This window comes from Truncatella angustata (assembly GCF_020726525.1).
Source record: "Truncatella angustata strain MPI-SDFR-AT-0073 chromosome Unknown BKA67scaffold_3, whole genome shotgun sequence".
Lineage (NCBI taxonomy): Eukaryota > Fungi > Ascomycota > Sordariomycetes > Amphisphaeriales > Sporocadaceae > Truncatella > Truncatella angustata.
The window spans coordinates 325,507-344,357 of NW_025763383.1; the positions used below are offsets into that span (position 1 = coordinate 325,507).

The 18,851-nt window shown below is 45.7% G+C and overlaps 5 protein-coding genes across 5 annotated transcripts; 1 reads left to right on the forward strand and 4 right to left on the reverse strand.

Annotated features, from left to right (window-relative positions):
- Nucleotides 1-784: 784 nt before the first annotated feature.
- BKA67DRAFT_656991 (S-adenosyl-L-methionine-dependent methyltransferase) lies at nt 785-1,676 on the reverse strand (the record flags this gene model as incomplete). Its single annotated transcript, XM_046107040.1, has 3 exons — nt 785-820; nt 878-1,564; nt 1,650-1,676. The coding sequence occupies 3 exons, from the start codon at nt 1,674-1,676 to the stop codon at nt 785-787; spliced, it is 750 nt and encodes a 249-aa protein (XP_045959293.1).
- An 827-nt stretch (nt 1,677-2,503) lies between these two features.
- On the reverse strand, nt 2,504-3,658 carry BKA67DRAFT_675061 (uncharacterized protein; the record flags this gene model as incomplete). Its single annotated transcript, XM_046108774.1, has 1 exon — nt 2,504-3,658. The coding sequence occupies one exon, from the start codon at nt 3,656-3,658 to the stop codon at nt 2,504-2,506; it is 1,155 nt and encodes a 384-aa protein (XP_045959294.1).
- Nucleotides 3,659-5,393: 1,735 nt separating this feature from the next.
- BKA67DRAFT_533977 (uncharacterized protein) lies at nt 5,394-7,161 on the reverse strand (the record flags this gene model as incomplete). The annotated part of the gene is made up of 3 exons (XM_046099786.1): nt 5,394-5,468; nt 5,724-6,169; nt 6,228-7,161. 3 exons carry the CDS (start codon nt 7,159-7,161, stop codon nt 5,394-5,396), a joined length of 1,455 nt encoding a protein of 484 aa, XP_045959295.1.
- Nucleotides 7,162-13,235: 6,074 nt separating this feature from the next.
- On the reverse strand, nt 13,236-14,804 carry BKA67DRAFT_559298 (uncharacterized protein). The gene is made up of 2 exons (XM_046102383.1): nt 14,408-14,804; nt 13,236-14,349 (listed from the first exon to the last, which is right to left on the reverse strand). Exons 1-2 carry the CDS (start codon nt 14,408-14,410, stop codon nt 13,669-13,671), a joined length of 684 nt encoding a protein of 227 aa, XP_045959296.1. The 5' UTR covers nt 14,411-14,804; the 3' UTR covers nt 13,236-13,668.
- A 1,257-nt stretch (nt 14,805-16,061) lies between these two features.
- Nucleotides 16,062-18,741, forward strand: BKA67DRAFT_559301 (uncharacterized protein). Its single transcript, XM_046102384.1, has 4 exons — nt 16,062-16,553; nt 16,622-17,398; nt 17,454-17,976; nt 18,060-18,741. Exons 1-4 carry the CDS (start codon nt 16,239-16,241, stop codon nt 18,701-18,703), a joined length of 2,259 nt encoding a protein of 752 aa, XP_045959297.1. The 5' UTR covers nt 16,062-16,238; the 3' UTR covers nt 18,704-18,741.
- The last annotated feature ends 110 nt before the right edge of the window (nt 18,742-18,851 follow it).

Consider the following 18,851-nt stretch of genomic DNA (forward strand, 5'->3'; position numbering starts at 1 on the left):
TCATATTGATGTATTTAAGCGGCTAAGGACACAGGAACTTGTTTTGTCGATTTTTCTTGTAACTCCCACATTTCTTGGCAAATGCGGACTTCGGAAGCAAGCACTCAGAGATGTCCATCAATGGCCAGCATGCTATCAAAGTCGAGACCCAGGGCGTGCTGTATACCACTGTCCAGCTATAGCTTCATTTCTAGTATATTGCACTTGGGCCGCCAAATAAGATAACACCAGTTACCAGGAGGAAGAATGCTCCGCTCACTACCTGCCCAGTGGTCAATGCTCTAGCGATGATTGCGATTGATTGACTCGGGCTCAGCAAAATGTGATGTGCTTGTTATACTCGCCAATGGCAATGACATATCCCCGCCGGCTCCCATGCACTTGTAAGTGATACCCTGCTGCCGTTGGGTGCTTAGTAACGCTTACTAAATAAATGGTACAAAAAACAGCTCAGTATATAAGATGTCAAGCTGAACACACAGGTTTTTTTTTTGTCGTCTATTTGTCTTTGCTTGCGATTTACCACTGAAGTTGGTACCCCCAAATTACAATCCCTGGCGGCCATATTTGTTCACTTCTGTGTCGTCAACTTCTCGGAATGTTTCAGTCTGGCTGCTGAATTTAGAATATCTCATCTTTCGAGTATTGAAACGATTTATCTACGGACACCTGTATAGTAACATGCTTCTAGGCTCTCTAGAAGGCTACCCGCACTCGCTCAACATCTGTTTAGCATGAGTGGTTCTCCGTGCCCAGTAAATATATCGGGATCATTGTGTTCTTTTCATACGTGGATGACACTAGTAACCTCTACAACTTTCTGTTTCATTCATCAGTCATGGATGTTACTGAGTTATTTTTGCGGAGAGTAACTTACTGGACGGCCTGACACGTTTGAATCTGTTTCGAACGATTTGCTTTCATACCGTACTGCACCCGGCTGACCACTACCACCACCCTTGACATACTGCAGATAATCTGGAGCACCGGGGAAATCGGTGTTATCCGCCATGATAACAGAGCCCTTGTGGAATACCTGCAGCTCCTCACAGACTTGAAGATCTGGTACATAGAGCTTTTCCCAGTGGTCGATGAAAACTGCATCCACGCCGCCAACTTTCACTGCCCCTTCCGCTACCAATTTCCGTAATGATTCGGCACCAGGACCATCAATGACGGTGACTACATCGTCGAGTCCAGCCAATTTGATGAGATCTCTAGCAACTTGTGCTAATTCAGGATCCAGCTCAAAGCCGTACACGTGAACATGGGCGCCTGCTGTCTCCTCGTTCGATTCTCTCAATAATTGGCCCCATCCAATAGCTGAGCAGCCAACGAATGTGCCGAACTCGACCAACACTTTCGGCTTCGGATCTTGATTGCGAAGGACCTGGCGTGCGATTCTCATCTTTTCTTCACGAAAAATCATGGGGAGTCTCTGCGAATCGGCAAACTTTTCGATCTCTTGGGCAACGGCCAACGGCTTTCCCTGAAGCTGTTCGGTTGGTAGAGCGAATATGTGCTCTCGAAGGGCTTTAGCACGGGCTTTCGCCATTGCTTCGAACTGTGGTCATAGTGAGCAAAAGTCTTAGTGATAATAACCCGATAATTGTCTGTTTTATCATTTCCTAGGGGCAGGTACGACATACATCTTTAGCTGAATGCGGTGGCGGCATTCTGTTTTAATCAGTGCTACTTGCTTTGAGTATCCGATAGTATTGAGCATCTCAATCAATCCGAAGACCGATCTTGCAGTTCAAAGCCTCTTATGCATCTCAGCTCGTTGCCAAGACGTCACAAGCTTGCGCGTCAAATGGTCTGCTCGGAGTTACCATGATTGACACGGATAGGCGACCCGCCAATATGACTACTGTGACGCTACATAGTATGCCGTATGACACTAACTTTGTCCACTATAAAAATGACCCTATGATCATGCTGTCAGTGTGTTTACACTCACCATAAAACCTAATCATGTATCCTTTATCACAACAAGCAGTCACGTGTTTTGTTTCAGTAGAAGTTTCGCCACACGAATTCACAACGACTCGAATATTCTAGATAACCTTCCATGTCTTTACAAGAACAAACTGAGGCGCTAAGTGGCAGCCGCGATGGCGCAAACTATTACTCCGGCCCGCTTTTGGTGAGTTGGTGGATCTCCGACAGCTGTTCATGGGCGGAGCTCGGAGACCGAGCGGATACACGGCCGGCTGAATCTGGGTTCAGTGCATCTCTTCAGTCCCGAACCCAGGTCATGGAGCTTGTGGTAATATGCCGGTCTTGATAATACACATATGAAGCGATCAATATTGCGTGACGATCAATTCCGGCGCCAAACATGTCCACAAAGCAGATGTGTGCCAAATTCCAAAGACGAAGCAAAAATAATTGATTGATGGAGCGGTCGGTGATTCCTCACTGCTATGTAGTGTTCCAATATCCTCGCTTTCAATGCCAGCAATAACCTGATCTATGCCATGTTCGCTAGTCTCGAGCATACTCACCAAGCAGCAGAACTTGTGGTCACTCTAGCCTTGCCAAGCAGCTGGACACCCCCCCTTTCGCCTCTTCGAATAAGTATGGGCGTGATCATCATATCCACGATCGTGTCAGTACTATCGGATGAATATCGCGAGTGCCGTATCATGGTGTCTACATCGAACCAAAATCCATGAGTGTCTGAATTTCCTGGCTGATTCGACATCAACGGATATGCGGTTGTTGTTGCGAATACAGAGCACAGTCTCGCAGCTGAACGGACAACACTCTGCAGCTTCTCCTTAATCTCGCGGCTCTCAACCTCGTGGATCGGATTCGCGTATTTGGCTAGTGCTGCATAGATCTTCTCCGTCTGTGTTGCAATAGTCTTGTCGTTAATCTGCAAGCTACCGTCGAGTAGTCTCGCCGTGAACAACCTCCAAGCAGAGTAGGCCTCGGAAGGATCCTTATCTTGCAGCTTCGCGCTGAATACCTTGGACTTTCGATGTATATCCTCTCCCAAACATCGCCAGGGTCTTTCGAAGAACCGATGCTGCAGGTGTCGCCATATCGCCGCCTGGAAAAGCGTAGATGGAGAGCATCTCTGAGCGCCGATCAGATAAGATTGACTATCGCTAGAAAGTGCTACCAGTTCCTTGAGTGCCATTTTGTCTTGGACTTTCTGCCTGACAGGTTGGTCAAAGTGGCTGTGACATAGTTGGTCGATTGCCATCTGAAGCATGCGCCACTGATGACACACCTCTGCGTCGTCCACCGAGCAATGCAGGAAATAACGCGAGTTGCTCATAACAGCCAGCTCAGTCGACAGCTCGTCACATTGGTGCTGTTTTGCCTCAAGCTGAGCTTCGAGTTCGCTGTATCTCTTCTCGGCAGCTTCGAGTGTGAACTTTGGTAGGATCTCAGTGGCGATCGCTCCTTGCTTATCGTGTGAAGTTGATGAATCAAAACAGTTAACATTCTTGCTTCTGTTAACTTTTTTTTTGCGTTTCGACAACCTTTCCCACAGTAAGTCGTTCTCGTCCTCCAAGCCGCGGACGCGCGCTTCGAGCGCGGAATTTTCTTTCACCCAGTCAGCTTTCTGGCTTACCTTAAGCTTCGATTTGAGCGACCGGATCTTCTCTTCCGCGGCCAATAATTTAAGGAAGTTGTTTGACATCTTCGTTTGGAAATAGTGTTCGTCTTTATGGTGCAGTTTGACAACAAACTCAGCGGTGCAGGTCAGGTAACTCGTAGCTCAATTCTATTTGCTATTCTTCAACTTCTTTTTCCTGAGAAGAGATGCAACCTAAAACAAGTATATGAGTACAATATAAGAATACGAAAAACTTGAGGTGTATTATAATCTGTTTTGAGAAGAATACAAACTTGGTCAGCGGTACAACATTTCTTTGACATCGTCTTTGTACAAGGTATTGTCTCGTCTCTACGCATTGAAACCACATCTTTTGTTCCAGAGGCTTTGCATTATGTCATATATTCGAATGTTCCGATAAACCCCGTTCCATTGTCTCAAGTAAATTCCACAAGCCACTTTCGTAAACTAGTCTCCATGTAGTGACAATAATGCTGAGTCTCAGAGCGGAGGTATTTATCATGTAATAGACTTCTAACCTAGTCAGCTTGTGATGTAAAAGCTATCGGTCTTGATAGAATTATTTTTCCGAGAATTGAAGTCTACTTACCCCATCCATCAATTATCGAGATGATATTTCTGTTATGACTTTAAGGTACTAATTGCTTAGAAAGTATCATGATAGGACTTTCTCTGGTAGCTCTTTGGTAGCATTCTCAAGACAAAATGCAGCACAACATGAGGCAGTGGTGGCTTCACCGAGACGGGAAACACCGAAGCCGAGGTGACTAGAATGCATTGTCTTGATAGACGATCATCTCGACCAAAAACAACTGCCGAGTATTTGACAATTCGATATACTTTCATGGATGCCTCAGGTCTCCGCCTGTTGCCTCAGGCACACACCTAGGGCAACCACATTCAGTAGCCTTCAGTGGAACAGAGGATAGCTCTGTTGCTCACCGTTAAATCACACTCCATATAAATAGACTACTATTGATCACCATATGTGACGTGTCTATCAAAGTTATGAGCCTCTCTTCTTGAGGTTTTACTACCAAAAACCCCTATCAGCTTCCGCTGACCCCTTTGCCTGCTTCACAGCAAAGCAAAATCAATCGAGATCTTCTCTCAGATCATACCACCTCGTTTCGATACTACTGATTAGCAACTACCCATGATAGTTATATAGAATACCAACACTATCGGAAAGAGGATACCTTTCTTCTACTCAGAATTTCTTAGTTGCCAAGCCAACCGCTTACAGCTTGAAGCGAAGCAGGCGCCGCACTGACAGAATTCTGCCCCCTGTTCCTCTCGTTACATCACACTCTATCAATAGACTACTATTGGTCACCATACATGACGTTTCTATCTAACCTTCACAGACTCTTCCATTGTTTCTAGTTTTGGGGGAGTTTAATTTAGTTTCAACGTGAATTTTCTAGATCTTGTATACCGTTTTATTTTACGTAACTTATAACTGCACTAGATCTCATGATTGATATGTGACTAAGACAGACTGCTACTGATCGTTTTTCCTCAAAGCCAGTCTTTTGCCACCGAGTCAGGATCGAGGTTTTTGAAGAAATATCAAAGATGAAACAACGTTGCAACCGCTACTAAGAATACATTAATTATAGAGAACAAATAGCCTTGTTGGTAGCAACTTCATGTTTGTCTAGACCTGGAAGAACGGAATTGAGCTTCAACGAATGCTTGTGCGTAGTTAGTCGCTCCTTCCTTGTGACTATTCTACTAAACATCGAACGGGAAAGAGTATACAACGAACTTAGCAGCGTCTGTGAATCCAGGTCAATCACTCTCCTGACCACTCTGGCATGACAAGAACATAACAGGCCTTCATCTTGTACGGGATAACTGAATGCCAGTACTGGAACATGAAGATAGTAGACAGAATTCTCCACAGAATAAAATCTCGATAGTGCCCAATAATTGCAGTAGCAAGCACGATAGAAATGAACGAGACTTTTACCCATAATAAGTAGAGCAATAAGAACTATCAGACTAGTCTAGCGTAGATCCTTCGTCTATTGCCTCTATCTAATCTGTCTCACCACTCGTATAGGTGTAAGTAAATCTCCCTTTCACGACTAAATCATTCTCCAATGGCTGTTTAGCAACAGACATCTGCTGGGACAAGAACAAGAGTTTTGTCATATTCCTCTCCCTTCGAGTTTCCACGCTTCATGAGAACTGGTGAGGCTATGAGTTTGACGTCATTGTGCCGAGCATTACCTGAAACAATCTGCGTCCAAGGCTTGACTGCCTGAAAACCGTAGAAAATTTCTGTGTCATTTTTGCCAATTCGAACATTGGCGCATCGAAATTCTGATCTAGACTTCACAAAGATGACTGCTAGCTCGATGGCCTTGCTCATGATTGTCTTCAGATCCTTCTTGATTTCATCGTGACACAAAACGGAGACATGGCCCAGGAAGCCTTCCCTACACAGTTTTTCGGTAAGTTTATCATCTAGTTGACCCTTTATACCACGATGTTTGTGCAAAAATTGACAATTCATTGCTCGTAGTTGCTGTGCGTCTTTCTTCGCGTCACCGTGCTTGGATGTATCTGAAATGTGATTAGTTCATTGGGTAGCTTCGTACACAGAATAGATATAATGCCTTACCAATCAAGCATCTGAGCTGATCAACATTATCCATGGCACCAGTGCCGAAGATTCTGAGGGGACATCCGAACAGATTCTTGCAAAGAAAGTGCCAAATGTATGCCTGAAAAAGATACGGCGCAAGATACTTATCGCCAAGGAAAGTCGCATAGGTTGGACATATCCGAACGAAGTGGTTGTGATCACGAGCTCTAACTCTTCTAAATATCTTTATGCTGAAATGTAACGACGTCAAGTTTCGGATATCATCATGGAGAGATCTGAATTTTGACGTCACAGTGTCATCGTCGACGGTGAACTTATGGTCGGTGGGCTGGAGTGCTTGTGCCTCTTCAATTGCTTTCTGCCAGGCTTCAAGGAGCTGTGCGCACTCTTCTTCTTTTTCGGTGAGGTCCTTTCGAAGTGTCTCTAGCTTCCTCTTGTAGTTGTGGCTTTGCAATGCCATATCCTTGGGCACAGCGAAATGATAAGTTGGTAAGCGCTGGGGAGGGCTGTGATCGACCTTGACTCGCAAATCGTTGACTGTTGCCTTGAGATTCAAGATCTGTGCTTCATGACCTTTGGTTTGATCAACTAGATGGTCCATCTGATTTTGCGAATATACGTCACCTCTAGAGGCCTTTTTGTCCATGTACTTCTGTACTCGTGCATCCTGTAAAATGGTTTCTAGGTCAATCATACCTAGGAAATCTAGTAACTCACTCTGAGTGCACTCAGAAATGCCAATCAACTTCTCTTGTGAGGTTGTGGAGAAGGTGGATGTCGGCACTCCATCTGTTGCCATAGTGAATTGAGTGGAAGATGTTGTGGACTCGACGCCTGTCAGATCTATGGCATCTTGATGATAAGGCTCTCGTTTAGCACTGAGTTTGTGCATGACTTTCGCTGCTTCGTAGGAATTCGCCATTTTCTGTGGGTGGAAAGAATAGGCCATCTTTTAGTTGGTGGGTTGATGATGAGAAATGGTAGGCGAGGGATTGGTTGTTTTGCCTTAATGACAATGATTGAAGTGGGAAATAGAAGGGAAGGTTACCTGGTTGATTATCATTAAAAGAATGGTGAAAATGTGCCGAGAAGAAACTGTGAAGCTTCTATAATGATAATGAAATTGGAAAGTTGTTATGGAGATAGACAGAACGTGTTCTTTCCATAAAATAGTCTTAATAATCCTAATTTGGATAACAAACAAACGTTCCTGCCTTTTCACTCAAATATAACAACAATTAAGAATCTCCACAATCTCCTCATTGCTAAGTGCACAACAGGTTTTTCTACGACTCAAGCTTATTTACCTCTCAATTGTTGAAACCTGATCAACATCAATTCCGGAAGTTCTGACCAATATGAAAAGAGTCACCGATCTTGCGTGTTGTGGCACTACTTACTTCTTCCATTATCCTCCTATGAGTTTCTGACAGCCAGCATAACTGGTACTCAATCACCGATCACCATCATGGAGTCCGTATTGAAGAAGCAGACTACTCTAATAATTAGCATCGACTTCGATACAATTTAAGTGAAGCCTCGGAAATCTATTCAGCTAGAACAGGTACTCACACGCTACCTATCTACTCTTGCTCAGAACAGTAATCGACACAAGGTTTCGTCGAAGATCTACTACGACAACAATATCGGCAAAACTTGGTGGTTTATAATATCCCTGAGGATGTTGAGCCTTTGCAGTGGTTCAAACTCCTTTTAATCGACAATGCTGATGTGATATCGCATTGCGGGAGGCACCTCGTGTCAAGACAGCTCGTGATATTAACTTGGAGGTCAAGAAAACAGCCATTGAGATCGTTGCATCAGGCTGCTGAACGAGCTGGTGTCTCAAGAAGCGCCTCGCTAGCAAAACCATTCTTTTATTCGCCTCCGAGCCCGAAGCAGGTGCAATGGCCAAACTTTTTGGATTTGAGAAGAGAGGCAAACTCCATGTCCATAATTCATTGTCTTGAATGATTGTGACGGTGGCACAGTTGCAAGTTGTGGCTTAGATCACTATCGTAGTCACCGTGACCGTACAGGAGACTGAGTTGTGATACAGGACCCATCAGCGACAAGTTCGAGAGTGTGGCGCCGTTAGTCATCTCAGAATGTGTTAAAGGCGATGGTGAGTTTTCAGTCATCAATGACTGTTATTCTTCTCGCTTATCAGTCAATGAGTGTTTTGCGTGGCGCATCCTTTATCGACGAAGCTTTCTCATAATTCATGAAAAAGTCCATGGGAGCCAAAGTATGGCATAATATGGATCGTACAGATATTGCGAAGATGGTCCGTGGATACTGGGAATATTCCATTGAAAAGGTTTTTACGCCCCGGATTTTCAGCTATCAAAAGAATTATCGCACTCAAGAATCTGGCTTGTTGACACACACGAAGCATTTTTACACTTACAGTCTAGACAGACCGCCCACTCGTCTAGGTGGCGATAGCTGGCAGCGACTTGGGGAGAACAAGTTTAAAATGCCCGACTCCGGCGAAAACTCTTCCGATTGAACCACCAATGGTGTATCATTTCACCGCTTCCTATATGAGACCAAGATTAATGTTTCAGGAGCTCTCGCGAACTTGAGTATCATGGCTAGTGGAAAAGAGCTTGGTGCCGAGGGCTTTACGTTGCAATGCACTTGGGAGATTGACCAGTGGGAAGGGAGTATTCCCATTGTACCATGTACTGGGGACATTGAAAGAACCATCTAGGAGATTTGTATGAACAAGGAACAAATAATGATATTGAGCTCTGCCTGGATCAGTCTGACATGATCTAACTGGCATTACTATAAGAAAGTACCGACGTCATAGGCTGAGCAGTGATGCTTATGGCAATGCGAGATCTGGCGAAGACTGGCAAGAAATTTAGCTAGCACAGCAACATAAACACTGAAACAAGGTAACCTGGCTTCCGGCTGCCTGCTATAGTAATGTTAATCCTCTCTCAATTGATCAGACCGCCACGTTGCCCCCGTCAATGCTCGCAGAATGATCTTCACGCTTGTACGCCAACCGACCCGTGAACCATGGACACAAATGTGTAAACACCATATTGAAAATTAGAAGCATATTTGAGCTTCATGTAATTGTGGCGTTTTGGGAACCTTCACTGAGCTATACAGTGTGATAATCGTGACCACCAGAATAGAGAGCATGTGTCTGCATATGAACATCCACATCCGAAAGGCTTCATGCCGGCCACTTCACCAGTCCCATCGGTCCGAGCTGGCGATGGCAATGAACCCTTGCAAAATTCCTTGACTCTTTGGAGAGATATACTGGTCAGCGATGGTGGTGCGCGTCCTCTCCATTTCACTATCCCCCCTCAACGATGTGATTTCTTTATTTTGACAATCAACGAGAAAGCGATAAAATGGGTTAAACTGATCTCAAGTTGGGACGAACAGAAGGAATACTATCGTTGGGTTGACTGGCTCGTCGGTGTTTGTGTTGATGGTGAAAGTCTTTTTGTGCGGTTACAAATGATCAGCATGGTAAAGAGCATAGGCGAAAACTCCAACCAATTCATCTCTTGTTGATTAACTTCCATTTACTCATAGATAGACATATTTGAAATAGTGGCAGCGGCGTCATCATATTAATGCCACCACGAAGTACTTGCGTGTAGAGATGGCGTTATCAACAATCTTCGCAATGTTTCCCCTCGAATCCTATATTAAGTCTGCTGGAGATAAAATGCACTATATATAACACTACCTCCATTTTTTGTCATTGGTCATTCTATACTTACTCACTTTATCAATGGCTCTAGATCAACAGGGAGCGAAACATATGGTTTAGTTTGAGTCCCTGATATCAATTCATGGGCGATTGTCTCACACTGGTGACATATAACAGCTAAATGCCAGACAGAGGGGCTACTAACTTATACCGAGTGCCTTGGTAATGGCATCTGGTAAGACATTGTGACCCAGGACCTCTTAAGTACTCCATACTCCCCTAGTAATTCTAAGGCCACTGTCGTGTTGTCTATCACCACTGAAATTCCCTGACGCGTCTGTTAAGCCTTTTGTGAGCGTGAGCATCAGGGCTTTCCTAAGGATAGCTAGAAGGGATCTTTGCATCTCAACAAATGACGGCGGGCTGGTCGACAGTGGCAAGCTTGTAACAATTGGTACGAGTGCGGCCACGTAGCCTGCTTCCGCCCCTTTGTCAAAATTGAAACAGGCCAGGTCATTTTCAAGTGTCTTCATGCGGCGGTGATCACTACTACACAGTCAACGGTCGACCAGTAATTTGTGGGAAAGGAGCTCACAAACCAGAGTGGCCAGAACCATCCCCACGACCCTTTGGCCGTTCTGACACATTTGGAGAAATGTGTGCAATTTGCACATCGTCTAGGAACTAAGTCCAAAGGAACAGCTGCTATCAAGGTTGTGGCTTCTTTGCTTGGAGGTACAAATACCGGAATAAGACAATGGCTTACCATGTATGCCTTGATACTGTGCTTCACAGTGCTGCCTAGGTTGTGTGAGCGTAACTGAAAGATGCCGTCTAAGTACTACTCAGTTATGTAATCACACTGTATATAAGTAAAAGTCCAACCTGCTCAGAGAGCTATTAAAAAATACTGTCGATACCATGGAAGGACTGGCTGCTTCGGGAAGTTGGTTACATGGCTTCAAGGAGATTATTAAGCATCCTCTCAAACATTGAAAAAGCTTCAGCAAAATTTCAAAGTGCATCACATCGCCAACCCTTACAAATGATGAAAAAAGGCCAGAAGCCAATCTGCAATGTCGCGATGAGGCAATCATCATCATATTGGTAATTCGTGACACAGAGCAAATGTGTCAGGATGACACGTCTATTCATGTTTCCACAAGAGCGCAGAGGTTGATTCGCTCAAGCAAAAGGCCTCATTCTTCCAACAGGCAACGTTGGAAATGTGTAAAAAATCACATGACGACGATCCAAGGAAAGAGCTAGACAAAGAAATCAACAGGCTCTCGACTGAGGCTTTTACTCGGATATCTAATTTAAGTTATAAGTTATATGCATTGGTAGGGAACAAGCAGATGATCAAGCGACGATATTAAAAGCGGCACTATCTTCAGAATCTTTAGACTGACAGACTTCTTATATGGTATAAAAAATATTTATTAGCACTACGGGTGCACTCTCGATTTAGTGCTTGATTATATCCCTAATCGGAATCGTATACTAATGATATATCTACAAGTTATAGACGTTTATAGCACATACAACTATAGCTCTTAGAAAACTCGGCATCCCGTCCGCTTTGCCCTAGTCTAGATTAACTGAGAAGCGCCAGGTACCTAGATGGAGCTCCAAGTCGCAGGTCCGGCCCCAAAAATAGGTGCTTGCCCCGCTTTCCCGGCCTTCAACTTACCGTTTCACAGGACGCGTTCCGTAAGTGACTACTGGATCACCTCGGCCGATCCAAAATTGAGGGATACTTGGGCTCTGCGAACGCAAGGCTACACACCGTGTGCTTCATCACGACCGACGATAGGGTATGCTGCTGCATATTCCGGTCGCCTTGTAAAGCTCTGCGTGGGAGTACTTGGCTACTTAGACACGGTAGCCGAGGAATTGGACTGTGTGTGTATACAAGAGCCAGGGTAGGTCGCCTGCTGTAGATACAACCAAATGTCGCCTCCTTTCAAACTCCATACATCTTTTCTGACGCATCACGGTTGAACCTATTTCTTCAAGCGATAATGCCCCCCCCACCCCCTTTTCTTTTTTCTGTTATTATTGAACTTTAAGCCATGACGCCCGCTTATAGCGAGAAGTAAACACGTTGTCTGCTTGGTATGCTCATTCGAGGATTACTATGGACGTTTCACCGAATATCTTGCGCCATATCACACATTGGCTCCTACGCGATGCGACTGCTATACTCTTCAGAAATTAAACATGGTCGCCAAATTCGCTCCATCAATTGGGCCATCTGTGACTAGGTTGCTCTGCTTTGCCTGGTTGCATGCCATGTTATCCACTACTTCCGCTTCAACGTTCTCGGATTGTACTGTAATGAAGTTCTTTTGCTGGGCTTCATGGGTCGCTTTGTTACGGCCTACTATACGAGAAGCTTCAACCATATTCAGCCAAATCTGCCACGCTCAATGGAGATTTGTTGGCCATCACTCACGTATCTTGGCCTCACTCTGCCCCTGCTTCGAATTGTTCGGATTGTTGCGCGTTTCGAGATATACTTTTCCTCCCCCGGGAAAGTACTTCCGCATTGGCTCATTGCCCTGCAACTCTGCCTGTGGTGCATTTTGATTTAGTCTGTCGATTCTGACTAAGATAATCTGCACATCTGGACTAAAGCCGCGCTGGGCTCGGATCTTGTCGTAGACATCACCCACGGTCTCACTGGTATGGTATTGGAGAATATTCTCCATTTGACTACTGTTCCCTGGCAACATTAGCTCATGGCCTGGGCTGTCGGCAATCTGTTACAACATAGGCGTGGTATTATATCCTGACGAATAGTTGGTAGGACTCACTGTTAATGATCTGAAGTTCTTCCATGACGAGCGTGTACGTGGTCGGGTGCTGTTCTGTGTAATTACCACGTTGGAGAAAAACGCCCAGTTGGCCCAGCGTGGTTAACGTAGGCAGATTGCGAGGAAGGCTCGATATATATAGACAAGGCTCAACAGCCAAGGCGGCAGGACCAAAGCAGGCTACCCGTCTCTCGTCGTATCGGTCCGCTCACTATCGCGGGCTTTATGACAGATTCATCATTATGCATAAATATATCCGGGTATTGGAGCAGGGGGTACGCCTCGTCATGTGGCAGTACAAATATGCAATTGGTTCGGCTAATGTCCAGTGCGTGATCACACCATCAGTCAGCCTGAGGAGGAATCAAAAGAAGCAGGCTGTCTTAATTCAAGTAATGGAGGTGGGGATGCTCTGTCCCGGAACAAACAACTAGTACCAAGTCATGCTGCTGTCAAAAACGAGGCTCTGCTCTGCTCTAGCTTGGGAAAACAATCTATATGTCACGATACGCGCAGTCTTGGACATGATGAACGTGTGGCATAAGGGTCTATCATGTCTATGACTGGATACATGTCTGAAGCCATAAGTAGCACATATACTCATCTCCATAGCAGATTCAGGATCTCTGTAGTTCCTTGAAGAGGCTCCCAGATTTGAAAGCATCCAACACTCCGTAGTTGAGAATATTAGCTAGAACCACTCCAGAGAAACACACACAGTCCACTATAATGATTCATGAGCCCGGTTCCCGAGATGTAATCTATATCATGCCATGTCCAACAATCGTCATTCCCGAAAAGGTGCGGCAAGTGTGTAGAGACCAGAGCGGCAAGGCACTGACCGGCTTGCAGTACAAGAATTGGTGTTATTTCTAGAATCTTAATACACTCCCGTGTCTGTTCATTCCATAGTTATTCCACGTGGATGCTCGGTCGAAAGCAACGCATGCTACGCCTCAACGAAGACGCTTTGTAGTAGTTTCATGGACCCAGGTCCACCCAAGATCAGGTTGCTTTGTCTACTGCTGTCCAGCGCTGTGTTGTCGGTCACCGATGCAGTTACCCGCATCTTGAAATCCTCTAGGCCGACTATTCCATTGACTTGGTCGGCTGCGCCCTCTGTGTGGTTAAGATCCACTGTCATGCTTGATGAGGATTTGAAACTTTCCTTGCGAGCCTCCAAGTCGATTCTTTGGATCCCTTCTGAGATATCTCCAGTTTTTTCGATATGTATGATATTCATCTGGATCAATAGTTCGAATTTTGCCCTTTCAAGCCGCAAAAGCACGTCATTCAGTCTCGACTCGTCTCGACTTCTGCGCCTTAGAGCGTGTAGACTCTGCTGTAACAGACTTTTGCGGTTCAAGATAGCCATGTTCATGAGGATCTTCTGGAGCTCCAACGCGATAGAACATATGTATTCTAGCTGGTTATGGATGGCGTGCGTATGCAGCTCAGTTGAGCTCTGAATATCGTGCAATATGTTTTGGAGGTTGGTAGACTGCACCATCAGATCGTTGAGCAACTTCGGCGCCGCGCTGATAGTCTGCCGTACCGAATCGATCTGCTGCCATAAGTTTATTGCCTGGCCGAGCAGCTGGGCTATTACTGCTGCCGAACCGAGAACCTCCTGACGGTGAAGTTCGTTAGCCTGCAGTGTCACAAGATGAGGGGGAACCGGACCCCACCATCGTATTCCAAGAGGTGCATATATATTCCAGTGTGGCAGGCTGAGCGATACCCAGTAATATTTGTTCACCTTGATATGAAAGGTGCGAAAAAGAACCAGGAAGCTGGTTATTTTGGTTTGAGGAAAAGAACTTGCTTAGGTAGTGATACTCGTTAGGCTGCAGTAGCGAGGTTATATGAAAGGACTGGTGTAGATAAAAAGGCCCTGCTTTTCCGTGGTATTTGTCAAGCTAGCTTTGGGTATAAACGAAGGCAAAATGAGCCTAATTTACAGTTTGAAACCTTGAGGGCTATCAAAATACAGGAATTTGTTATTCGGGCAGACTTATCTGGATAATCCCTGCAAATCATACGGTCGAACCGCTAGGATTCGCTGCCTTGCATTTCTCGTGGTTTTACCGGACATCAGGCGGGTCGCGCGCATCCCCGCGTACGGCCATTAAGGTCGATGTTCAACAAGACCTAGTCACATGACAGGAGGTGAGCATTCCCAGTCAAAAATCCACGTCTTTAAGATTTTGCTTGGTGGCAGTACGACTTTGTTGATTCGCCTCGTAACCACCTTGGAATTAGAATTGGAAGCGAATGTCATGATTTATCTCTCTGGTACCACGGAGCGTGACGCGTCAGATCTCTGTTCAATATTCGATTATACTGGATCTTTGACTGAGGCTGGAAAAAGAAAATGCAGCGTATATCACAAGAATATCAAGACAGGATTATGTTGCTTTTGATAATGAGAATAAATCAACACAGACAGGGACTGCAGCTGGTGCATTCTGAGTGCCTTCGATCCAGCCACACAGAATCTTGCAACGCTGGACATATACAAATTCCTGGGCCTTTTTATCCTTGGAAGTAATATCGAGTTTCTCCGGTACATCAACGTGCGCTATTGACATCCCACAGTGGCCGATGTGACCACATATTCCAAAGTAATGTCAGACCCCAGTATCAATGTCATTATTGCAAGACTAACGTGTCACACTGCTTGCAGGAAAGATCTGAAAGGTCTGACTCGCCAAATTGGAGTATGAGCCTCGTCCCGCAGGAATCCTGAAAAGTCTACGATGGGGAGGGATGTATGCGAAAGCCGATGTGGGTAGACAAACTATCTCTCCGAACTGTTCAACATTGGCGCGATGGATGGTGAAAGGACACTTGGGTAGTAATCTGGCACGGAGACCTTATGCAAGCAACGAAAAAGATTTTTACAACCTCCACCTTCAATATTAATGAAGGGCTCGGCTTCGTTTCTATCTTCCGGAGGAACGGCTGCAGAGACAGCTCAACCTGCAGCAGAACCATGAGGAGATGCGCATCAAGGTGCAGCATGGGTTATACCACCCAATAGCCTTGCCTTATCGCATCACATATTGGATCCTGACTACACCAAATAGGGTGAGTCCGGGCTACAGATGCAGGCCTCAATAAACCGCGGGTTTCGACTGGCTGATATTCTGCAAGATGTCAGACGCCCTTGGCCCCATGAGCCCATGGTGTGCAGTTTCAAAGCATCCTGATAGGATACCAGAGGACCCTATCAGATTTTGTGGCAATCCGAGCGGTGAAGCCCTTTCACAGGAATCGCCGTCGCTACATGGCAGGAGACCCCAAATTGCTCCGGAAAATTTGTTCGAAACATGTAGTGTGGGGGGGGGGGGGAGGAATGTTTCTATATGAGGGCGAGGCATGCGTCCCAAATGGTCTCGATGGTTTCTGTAGATTCCATGATAAATCACTCGTGGTTCACTACCCCGTGTCAACAAAGAAAGTCGTCGTTTTGGTACCCTTACCGTTGCTCCAAGCTATTCGGAATCGGGAAGCATCATGGGCAAAATATTTTCAAAACCAGTGAGCAGTGTATCATCTGCGCAACACGCTTCGGAAAGTCACAATACGCCGGTCATGTTGACAGAGCCTTCTATGCAGGGTGATGCGCCTTTCGAGGCAACTCTGGACCATCAGGCTGCAGACCCACATCGTAATAGGACGATCGACAATATAGAGCCACATGGCTCAGCATCAGGACACTATCTCGAGCGAATGCCGACAAACCCGCCATTCAATGAGCATGAACAGGATGCGACAACATGGGGAAGATCTGGCGATAGCCCAGTCAGTCCGAAACTCAATACAAAAGGGGCAAGTTCAACAGACTCTTGACTTATGTCTTTTAGTAGGATCCATGTCCATTCTAACTTGTGCTCTAGCTCCAAGGCGGCTATAGCCCGCGCTTTTCGATCGATTCGACACCTTGTGAGTTGCACCCCGACACTCGAAAGAAAGTATTCCGAAGGAGCTGGTTTGGAGAGAAGCGAGCAGTGCAAGTTGTTTGCGAGGATCTCTGCCAGATCCTCGAGCGAGCTGCGATCGCTCTTCCATGGAGTGAAGAAAATGAGAAGCTATTTTCTCCTTCCAGTTGGATTACTGAGCCATTCGAGGTGATTGTACATAACAGAAGCGAGATAGTGAAGCATCATTCAGAGCTCGATGATGGGGATGCCAAGAAGCACCTTGGGTGGTTTCTAGAGCGCTTAGAAGCTCACCAACCTGGTTTGTGGCAGAAGCAAGACGAAATATTGTCAGGGAGCTGTCGGCAAGTCCTATTCGAGCATCTCTGGCTCCTCTATCCTCCAGGTAGCACAGTTTTCAGCATCGATGATAGCGCGTGGCGGGCATATATTATCGAAAGGACCGAAACTGTCACGTTGGAGCATGCGGCAATCTTGCAGATTCATGTCTGTTATCTCGACTTCGACGGGACCGGCCGGCGCTTGATACCACATAGAACAGTGATCGAGGTGACTTCTTACACCTCAGAGCGAAAGATGAGCGCTTTAAGACTGAAGCCGGAGTGGTACATTGAACGGACCACTCCACTCATTGTCGCAAACCTGGTTAAGCGAGGAAACGAGTACTCTGGTTTGGGCGGTAAACCACACTACAGGGAATACGAAGGGGATGCCTGGCCAAAGGCGTCACATGATGTAACAGAAACTCTTAAATTGTTATTGCATACAATTCCGTGCTGATGAGTTCTAGTCCAAAACCAAGGTCATTGTGGACTACTCGACGAGCAGCAAGTACACTGCCGCTGGTGATACAGCCAGAAATCAAGACGGGATGTCTTCGTGTCCTGTGTGCATTGGTGAGTCTCTCGGCTTGTTCTCGTACTCGGAACACGCTGATGATGACCCGCAAATTTGTGTCAACGGCGTGTCTCATTCAACCCACTGGTCAAAGGCATCTCAGGAGCTTCATATTGGCGACAAGGCACTTCTCTTCTGTCCGCCACGACTATGGGCCTTCTCGTTGAATTTCAAGACCTGGAAATCTGTATCACACGAGGAATTGCACGTTGTTGAATCACAAAACACATCTTTCGAGCAGGACCTATGCATGAAGCAAAGTCGAAAGCAATCTCTCAGGCACATCGTGTCTGGCTACATGAAGGATACAGAGGATGTTAAGCTGATCAGCAGTAAAGAGACAGTTGGCCGGAAGGGCCGGGGTCTAAATATACTACTCAGTGGTAGCTCAGGGACTGGGAAGACGTGGACAGCCGGTACGTACATATTTGCGATTAGAACGCTGCTTCGTGTTTCTCTGTTCTCTGTTCTCTGTTTTCTGTTTTCTGACGGTTGATAGAATGTCTCTCGGAGAAGTTTAATGTCCCCCTATATTCAATGACTTGTGGCGACCTAGGGGTTCACTCCGGTGTGTTGGATCAGAAGCTACAAGAAACCTTCACACGCGCCAAAAACTGGAACTCGATGGTCCTCCTGGATGATGCTGATATATATGTTTATGAAAGGGACATATACAGCTTGAATCGCAACGCCCTGCTGCCGATCTTTCTTAGGCACCTGGAATATTCAGATTGCCTTACCTTCATCAGCATATCTCAGTTTGAACCTGTCGATGCAGCGTTTGCATCCCGCATCCACGTCGGGGTACCATTCCCTAAATTTGACTTCGGTACTCAGCAGGAAGTATGGCACCTGGTCATTGACCGTCTCCCTCATGACTACCTGGAGAAGGATGAGTTACAGTACTTCATCACACATGAGCTAGGAGAGCTTGACAGTGGCGGGTATAGAGAGATGAACGGAAGACAAATTAGGAACTGCATCGATGTTGCCCTAGTTCTCGCTCGAAATGAGGCTTCCAGCAAACTGCAACATCACCATATAGTGAGGATATTGAAGCTTGGGAAAGATTTCAAGGACCACGTCTTGCAAGTGGCGAACGAATCGACAGAATTCAGAGCACGAAACTTTTTCATCGACTAAAGTATTAGTCTTTCTTTGTATCACAACGAAGTCACGAAACATATTTCCTTATTGTAATAATAGATATCTTTTGCACTGTTTTAATGGTCAATTGCGTTTGAAGATACCCTCTTGTGACTCCCAAGCTCTACATTATGCACAACCATAG